The 9,236-nt window shown below is 47.4% G+C and overlaps 1 protein-coding gene across 1 annotated transcript; it reads right to left on the bottom strand.

The window, feature by feature from the left end:
- Nucleotides 1–2,084: 2,084 nt before the first annotated feature.
- Nucleotides 2,085–6,011, bottom strand: LOC102021471 (secretoglobin family 1D member-like). Its single transcript, XM_013506417.1, has 3 exons — nucleotides 5,900–6,011; nucleotides 3,333–3,520; nucleotides 2,085–2,090 (listed from the first exon to the last, which is right to left on the bottom strand). Exons 1-3 carry the CDS (start codon nucleotides 5,952–5,954, stop codon nucleotides 2,085–2,087), a joined length of 249 nt encoding a protein of 82 aa, XP_013361871.1. The 5' UTR covers nucleotides 5,955–6,011.
- Nucleotides 6,012–9,236: the final 3,225 nt, after the last annotated feature.

The following is a 9,236-nucleotide window of genomic DNA, read 5'->3' as shown; positions in this document are numbered from 1 at the left end:
GTTGCCAACTCTGCTAGTAACTGATCACTTTTCTGGATAATGGGCTGCACAGGATTAAATGCTAAATGCAGGGACTTAAAATTTCTGAACTGGGAATCTTTAGCCTAAGTCAAAGAAATTCATCTAGAAAGGAAAGGATTCAAAAGGAAGTTCTCCTACAGAATCACCCCAAAACAGCTCCTCCAACCTCGACTAACTACCCATCACTCACAACTGTAAAGCAGAGAAGGGGGATTTATGGAGGGCATCTGAAGCTGGAGATTGATCAAGGCCAGCCTCAAGAACACAAGGCCTAAAAAAGAAAAAAGAAAAAAAAAAAAACCACAGGGCCTGAGGCAAGTCACATGAATAAGCTACTCTAGCCTCATGCACACAGCACGCCTGAGAGAAGCCGCATGGGTGAGCTATTAGGCAGAGAAGTTGCACATGCTATTCAACCTCCAAGTGTATAAATAAACACACTGCAGCCACTGGGGTGTGCTCCTTCTCCTTCTCTTCCTCCTCCTTCCTTCCTTCCTTCCCATCAAGAGAGAGGGCTCCATATGGCCTGAGTTTTCTGTGCTCTGACTCTTGTCCTTTTTCTCCATCCTCTCACTGTCCTCACCTTGGGACATCAAGAGCTGTGTGGGATGCAGCACACAAGGATCTCAAATCTGTGTTTCAGATCCATAACACATGGCAGTGTCATGAGTTGTGATTTGTGAACTGTATGATGAGGACATATTCTCTTTTGAAATAACCTACTTCACTATCTTCAACATGGCTGGACCACTTTGAATTCTCACTGGCAATGAATAAAAGCTCGTGTTCCTCTCCATCTTCACAAGCATTTTCAATGACCAGTGAAAGATAATTTCTATAACAGGAAAAAAGATATGAAGAGCTATAAATAAAGGAACAACATCACTGCATCACTGATTACAAGAATTTAATTGAGCCAAACCTGAAATGCCAGGAGCAACTGAGATAGATGGACCTGAAGTGGCATCCACCTCTAGTCCACCTCACAATTGACTACTACCAGTGTTAAACCACAGACACTGAGGGATAGTCAGTAGGGAGTTTGATGTATTTCTTCCATAGGCTTCCTCAATTTTCTATTGTATTTCTAGAAAATAGTGGGCTTACCATCCATGATTCTTTTCATCACTTACACTTTCAAATTCTTTTCTGTGTGATTACAGATGCATGAATTTTGTTACAGTATTTTCACATTTCTGTACAAATCTGTTGGTTATATTTCCATTTTCTCTACTCTTTGATATCTCTGTGGGATCTTTTCTCTTTGATATCTCTGTGTGATGTATTTCTTCCATAGGCTCCCTCAATTTTGTATTGTATTTCTAGAAAATAGTGGGATTGCTATCCATAATTCTTATCATCACTTACACTTCCAAATTCTTTTCTGTGTGATTACAGATGCATGACTTTTGTTATAGTATTTTCACTTTTCTGTACAAATCTGTTGTTGCTGGTTATATTTCCATTTTCTCTACAGTTCTCGTTCTTTCTTAACTATTGGTAAACCGTCAGATCCATGCACCATCTCAGAACTGTGCACTCTGAAGTCCTCTGGAATGCCCTGCCCTATGAGACCAAGCATGTGTCAGGGCCTCTGGATCTGGACCAATCAGGAGACAGGATGCATCTGTTCAGAGGTTTTCCATGCATTTCTTTCTTCTCCAAGATAGAAACCATAAGAAACCATGGTTAATTATCTGGAGAGAAACATTGGAAACAGAGAGAAGAAAGAATAAACACTAATTTTGAAACGGTGCAGATTTGATTGGGGTACAAACGTAAATATTGTAATTTCTGTCTTGAGAAATGGAGTTTTCTCAATTTTCCTGAAAAAGGAACATCACTGCAGTTCTACAGTAATGAAGCTTATACCATCACCAGAGCTTGGTGTTCTGGATGTGATCCTGTCAGATTCTAAGGCGGTTTGAATGAGGAAGCTGTTGGAGGAAGGGAGCCCACACAGAGTTGGGAGGTGTCTGTGCAGGCTAAAATGAGGAGGCTTTAGTGAGCACAGTGGCCCTGGGAGAGGCCAGTGTCTGTCAGTCTTGCTCATCACTCAGCAGTCACGTCTGCAGGAGCGGGGAATCTGAAGGTAGTTGCGGAAGATTCCAACCAAGGATCTCCTTTTGTGACCTGGGCCCTCAGGACATCTTTGTTATCATCTTATCATACCTGGCATTGATTTTACCAACCCTGAGAAAACACTTCATCATGGAAACCCCTCAAAGCAAGCCCCAATTTATAGAACAATAATAACGCAGATGTGCTGGGCAAGGAATTTATTGAAGCAAGACGTTGAAACCTTTACATTTTTCAGTGAAGATGGGGAATCCTTGAAAGACTGAGGCCATCAGGAGAGGACATTTTCCATATCTGTGTGATCAACATGCCTTTAGAACATTTTCCTGAAAGTGAACAAAAGACAGAAAGAAAGAGAAGTGAAGTGAGGTGAGTCACTCAGGTTCTGGGAAGGGCAGATTAACTCTATCAAGAGGTTCATTAAGTTGGCCAGCTACAGCACTTTGAAACCGCGAGAGACTAAGAAAGAGAGTGTGGAAACTCAGGGAAGCGATCTGGTCCAGTTTCATCAAACCACGCGTACCGGGCAACAGCCTTGTCTAAGCCAGGCAAGCCCACACTGAGGTGCCCAAGAGTGTGGCTCCGGTCTCCATGGAAGTCTTAGTGAACCAGAGAGCAAAGCAGCCAGGAGTTCTTTCCTCTGCTGCTCCAGGACTGTGGAGACCTCTCTGCCAATGGAGACAAGTGGTTGAGACTGAGGGCAGGGTTGGGTGTGTCTGTGGACGGCAATGTGCTCAAGACATCCCTGGGTGCTCTATCATTCTGCAGAAAAACCCACTGTAGCCTGTGAGCTCTGACAGAGGCTGGCTCCAGCTGCCTCCTTCGTGTCTGCCCACTACCCTCGCTCCCAACGCTCCCTGAGGCATTTGAGAGTGACGGTGCTCTTTTTGATGAGTGAAGCTCAGCTTGACGAAAGTACCCAGCCATGGAGGGAGGAGGCTTGGCCATGAAACAGCCCTGCCTCCACCTGGTGGTTCATTCTGACGTTGTCAGAGGGAACACATCACCCAGGGAGGAGCCCTGAGAAGAAGGGACCTGCCCAGGGTGCTGTGTGTCTGAGTATGTCAGCATGCGTGCTGTTTGCACTCTCTCTCTGGCCTTGGATCTTCCTATGAAGAGCAGACCAACAAGGTAGGGAGCCTCCACACCTGTGACCCATGCAAAAGCAGGCCAACCTTATGCCTGGCTGTGTGTCTGGGCAGAAGCCTTATGTATAACGAGAAAGAAATTACCAGTACTACTAGTATTGCGCCTCTGGATTTCACGTCAATCTGATCTGTACAGCCCTTCACTTCCAACTTTGCATCCACAGCTTCTTTAGGTGCATTGTATTTGGCCAGACTCGCTCTATAGGATACCTTATCCACAAGCAGGAACTCTCCCAACTCAAATATAACATTTGGACACGCAATCCCATTGGCTGGAACACAGGGAAACAAATAAAATGATTTTAATGGGAGAAAGGTTTTCCCCATGGCATCTTAAAGTTAGACTACACAGGACACTTGCACTTTATGCTTACCCACAATTTCTGCATTAAACTGTGAGACCTTGCAGGTTACAATTTTCTCAGTCACACAGGAAGAGCAGCGTTAGGACTGAATGACAGGCTTCAGATCGGTCATTTAGTATTTTGTCTTTTCAGGCACACGCACTACTTTTCAAGTTTTCTTTGGTTTGTAGAAAATCCTGGTCTAGATTTAATAGCTACACATTTCTGCCAGCTGTTTGCCCCTTACCAGTGCTGGACAGTGCAGCAGAGCAGGCTTTGTCATCAAGTCCAAAGTGCGTGTTAGGGTCACTTTCTTTTAACTCAGCATCTTGCCAAGTAGCCCAGGCTGCCGTTAAACTCATTTATACCCCCTGGTTGATGGAGACCACAACAAAGCAGCCCCGAGAAGGACTTAAATTAATCAATTTGTTTTTCATATTTACTTGAGAGTCTGTCCAAGGCCTAGGCTCTTTGTCTGGAGATGGGTGGTGTACTCATAGTAAGTGAACCTCTGTGAGTCACTAATCCCTACTAAGGCCTGTAATGGCAGATGAAGCCAGAAAACCTCAGAGGATAAGACAAGATCACAGCCAAGAACACCTGGATCTGATCTCAACTAGATAAAGACTATAGCCTCAGGCATCTCACTCCTGGGTGGATTAACTTAATACCTCACTTGGAGAAGTCCTTGAGTGATTCTTCCCTTCTTGAGTATTCCCCTCCCTTCTTTTGATAACTAAATAAATACAAGTCACCCAGAGAAGGTTGTGGTCTTAGCCCTGAGAGATTCTCGAATTCTGTCAGAAGGCTTTAGTCCTCCTGGAGCCCTGAAATAACTCCATTTGCCTCTTTTTATTTAGCCTTCACCGTATGTTCATTCAGGAGACTGTGTACCTGATTAGCCCACAATAAGAGATATTATTAACCTGATACCAGGTGGCAGGGAACTCTCAGTGATCTTCCCGCCTCTGCCTCCTGAGTGCTGGGTTTACACTTGTGCACAACCATGGATGGCTAGAGTCACGATCTTGCCAAGATTAGAGTAGTGAAAGTAAACCTGGGGAAGTGCAGATGAAACTGGAGATGTGGAGTGGTGATATTTTGAGATTAGGCTGACAGAATTATTGCATTTCTTTGGCTAAAGTCATGGCTCAGAAGCAGAAATTCTAAGAGAAGCATTTGGCTTTAGTACCAGAAAGTGACAGAAAAACATGTGATGACCTCTACTGTGCAATAAAGTCCAGATTCCGACTGAGGAGCAGAGGAGGTAAGTGGACCCATTCCTGACCCTCTTGGCACCCTCAGGAAAACTCAGAAATTTTTTTGGTCTATACTGCACATAGGATTCAAAGGCATCTTGAAGGACACTGTGGAGAAGGCGCCCCGCCAGGCTCCAGTGTGATCCTGTAGCAGACATCACACCACAGGGAGAAGCTGGACAGTCTAAGGTCAGGAGTGGCCCAGAGAGCCCAGAACGCTCAGGAAGCGAGAAGAAAGACCCAGGGAGGCTGGTGCTGTTCCGGGGACAGGAAGGCGGGCACGCACTGTTGCCTGGGTGGCCAGACTTAACTCTGTGCATCCGGAGGCACCACTGAGTGTGGGCCCGGATCCACCACACAGCCCGGAAGACACCAGAGAAGCAGCAGTGCTGCTCTTGTCAGCACTCAGAGCAAGCGGCCCCCGACTCCGGACCTCATTTGCAGCCTTACTCTGCAGAGCCTCAGAGACACTGGCTGCTCCTCCTTGGCTTTGGCGCTCTCCACATTTCCTTCCACCCCAAAACTTTCTGAATTTGAACTTAATGTTAAGAAGCTGTGGGATCAACTGGTGCCTCAAAGTGTCTGGGGAAGAGAATATCTGATAAGTACAGAAATCAGCTTCATATGTGCAGCTGTGCCCTTTCACACATTTTTTTCACTCCCAGGTTGGCAGCTAGGCACATGACCCCTGAGAAAAGACAGTTTGAGGGGGTGAGCGCTTTATCCAAGGTCACAGTGCTGAAGAGTGTCAGAGCCCAGAGTCGCACCTTAGAACCTTCTGATGCATCCACAGATGAGAGGGCAGTGAGGGAGTGAGTGTCTGGGCTGATTCCTGTATTTTCCCATGATGGTTCTCTATAAAAGTTTCTAGGTGTTGAGAAGGTGGTGAAATGATGCCTGATGTCTTAGGGAGCTGAGTCACCAGCACTGGCAAAAGCGTGGGTTGTCATCTGTTTCAGATCTCACCCTTCTGCAATAGCTGCTCCTTGTTTTCAGAGCTGGGCACTCACCAGGGGCTGGTGCTGGAGTGGGCAGCAGTGATACTCACCCTCAGAGCAGCACAGAGCCAGAGCAACGAGCAGGAGAGGCAGGCACAGCTTCATGCTGCTGATTTGCTCTGAGCTATCAGCGTTCCAGGGGTGGTGATCTGGACTCTGCCACCGGAGCCTGTGCGGAAGGAAAATTGTGGAGCTACTTATAGCTCCACAGACATACGTAGCAAGTCAGCAGTCCTGGCAAGCAGCCCTCCTTCCTCAGCCAAGGCTGATGCCACCTGTGCTGGTTTGGGGCTTATTGTGAGGTGAACAGTATAATACAGGACACATATTTTATAAGATTAGTTATAATAGTCACCCAAAGAATCATATACAAAGAGAGTGCAGGAAATCTATCCACACACTAAAAGACTAAAGAATCCATCTGAGGGCCTAGATCCCACAGTAATGTCCTGAATGAGTCCAGCTGAACACCTAGAGCTGATAACAACGTCTCCCACAAGTCCAGCTGGAGGCCTATAGACCATAACAATATCTCATGCAGACCTGTTTCATGGATCTGCTCTGGAAGGCCCAAAGGTCAGTGGTGGAAGCTAGAAAGTCTGTGCCAGCAGGATGAAGGATCTGTGTCAGCCGTCTGAGGGATCTATACTGGAGCCAGGAAATGATGCTCAAAATAAGAACCAGAGCTCCCCCAAGAAGTACCACAGCCATCCTCAGCAATAGTGAGGCCCCGAGCTCCTCTGATGATCAGTCAGGAAAGCCGAGTTCCCATCAGGAAAGCCAACACAACAAGCTTCTCCAGGAGACTGACTAGTGCACCATCCTCCCCTCCGGAGCCAGGAAGCGATGCTAAGAGTGAGGACCGGAGCTCTCACAAAGTGAACTGAAGCCATCCTCAGTGCCAACAAGGTCCCAAGCTCCTCGGAGGATGAAAACGGACAAGTTCATCAGGAAAGCCGGCAGGACAAGCTCCTCCAAGAGAACCAAGAGCTTCTTACACCTTCTTACAGCTCCCAACAGCCTTCCCCAATTCCCAACAGCCTAACTTCTCCAGTTCTTCCTCTTATGCCACGGACAACAGTCCCCAGGTGGACTCCTGGGGACTCCCACACCCAGCACCGTGCTTACTCAGTTCAGCTGGGTGGTATAAGTGGACCACCAGTTGTTAATCCACTACACCACCCCCTCAGTATCCTCCCTCCACTGAGATCTGGGAGGAGCCCAGGAGGGAGCCCCAGGGGAACTCTGCCTGCCCCCCAGGTCTCCTTTTGGGTTCCTCTATAAACGAGTCCTGGAGCCTCAGCCTTCCTGAGTATTCCTTCGTTCTCTGTCTCAGGTCAGAAGCACAGGTGGCTTCTCACATCGTTAGGACACACAGAGGGCGTCAGAAGACAGTGGCTGTGTGTAGGAGAGGAGGTGTGCAGGAAGACCCCACTCCCACCCCCAGGGCCACCGTGCAGTCTGCTTCCCTGCCACATGCTCGTCTAAACACCCATGTGCTGTTTCTGCCTTTCCTGCTCCACCTGCCTCACCGCCCAGGCAACATCAAGCACTGCTGAATCCTTTCCTCCTTGGCAGACATTTTGGTTGTAAAATGCCGTTTCAACATCTTCTTCTCTTGCCCCACATCATAACTTGAATCTTTGGGGTGGGGGCCACTTTTCAATGGAGCCAGGGTTCAGTTTTCTGTGCACTAAGGAGGCTTCTGTGAGGGGGAGGCATCTATTTTTCAGCACAGGGCTGATAACATGATTCAGTGGCTCTTGTCCTTTCTCCCTCTCAAGCTCGGAGGAGTCAGAAGAAGGAGAGCATCAGCAGTGCTGAGAGCTCACCCAGCCATGGGTCCTGGGGAGAAGATCGTGGCAATTAAGCAGCAGGAGAACAAGGCAGCCACTCACTGCCTTCCTTGCCCCTAGGCTCAAATCTACCTCTTTAACCCGAACACAGTGGCAGGAGGGGTGGCCTTGGTTGTCCAGCGGTTGCCCCAGTGGTTCTCATCTCCAGCATGCAGGGTGGTGGGGACATCCCTGGGGCCAGCTCTGTCTCCACCCCAGGAGGTAGGTGGTACAGTGGAGGAGCCATGACTATTTGGGTTCAGGTCCACAATTACAGGTTGTTGTGCCTAAGAAAAATGACATAATGTATATAACTCAGCTTTCTTACCTGTAACAGGGGTTTAAATTAATGCACATATAATAAGATTGATGGGAAGATTAAAAGAGTGTATGTGTTTCAAATTTAACTCCATTCAACTCATACTAATCTTCAATAAAGATAGCGAGCATCATTTTTTAACGGTTGTCACCCATGGCACAGGCTGCTACCATTTCCTACTTTACACCCTTGTCAAGTTCAAGAAAACCCACACTGAAAGTTACACGTATTCCTCCTCTGTTATATTTTTGTTTTGTTTTTTGGTGCTGGGAATCGAGCCCAGGACCTCATACTTGCCAAGCAGATGTTTGTGCCGCTGAGGTATATCCCCAGTCCCTCCCCCTCCATTATGAATGGGGAGGAACGAGCTCATGGCATGTGAAGCAGCAGACCCAGGGACCTAGTTAAGGAGGGTGTGGCTCTTCCACCATGGTGAGGAATCCCAGGGTCTGCCATCAAGGTTGTCATCAGCAGTGAATTTCATTAGGGAAACTGGAGCTTCCCACAAAACTGTGTGCTTAGCTTCCAACTCTTCCTCTAGTTCTTAAGCTCTGTTTGGGATTTTTGTTTGATTTTGTAGATGGCAATTTTTATGGCAGTCCTCCTTTCTCCTGATTGGGTTTCAGTTCTCCTCCTCTGTGGGAACTGGTGTCTGACCGCATTCGCTTTGCTGCTGCTCCCCTTCATAGGCTATGCTGAGTGTGTACCTTGTCCAGGGAGCAATCCCAGAGGCTCCACGGTATCATGTAGGACCAGTGATCAGAGACGAAGTGCCGTGACAAAGTGCTGTGACCGTGGCTGCACATATGCAGAGCCTAGATTTGCCCGTTTTCCGTTAACAGACTGCCTGTCTTAGTGCAGCTCACGGTCCGTGTACAAGGACGCATACTCTCCAAGCCAGGCTTTCCTTTGCCAGTGGGAGGAGGAATGCTACTGGCATTGTGATGGCCATGAAAGAAATTCAGGGGGTTCTCTGTCTTTGGAAAGAATTGAAGGAAGAGTGTGTCTGCCCAACTACCATCACAACTGTCATATACTGGTGCAAAGTAAACTTAATAAATTGATAAAAAGGATTTTAATTCAAACTAAGCTCTTAAATTGATGAAGCATACTGTGTTTAGTTTGGACCTTCAGGAAGAGGATCAGGCTGGAGGCATTAGGGTGCCAGCAGTGAAGGAGCCCCACAAGGTCAGCCTGGCTCTCCAAGCCCTGCTGTGTGGTCTGCAGACACAG

Source organism: Chinchilla lanigera, unplaced genomic scaffold (assembly GCF_000276665.1).
Source record: "Chinchilla lanigera isolate Chin_1 unplaced genomic scaffold, ChiLan1.0 scaffold00110, whole genome shotgun sequence".
Lineage (NCBI taxonomy): Eukaryota > Metazoa > Chordata > Mammalia > Rodentia > Chinchillidae > Chinchilla > Chinchilla lanigera.
The sequence above is the reverse complement of the archived record's forward strand: the minus strand, read 5'-3'. Positions and strand labels throughout refer to the sequence as shown.

Coding starts and splice junctions, on each gene's coding strand:
- LOC102021471 (XM_013506417.1), bottom strand. CDS start 5,954: ATGAAGCTGTGCCTGCCTCTCCTGCTCGTTGCTCTGGCTCTGTGCTGC. Junction 3,521..5,899: donor GGCTCTGTGCTGCTCTGAGG/GTGAGTATCACT, acceptor CCTGTGTTCCAG/CCAATGGGATTGCGTGTCCA.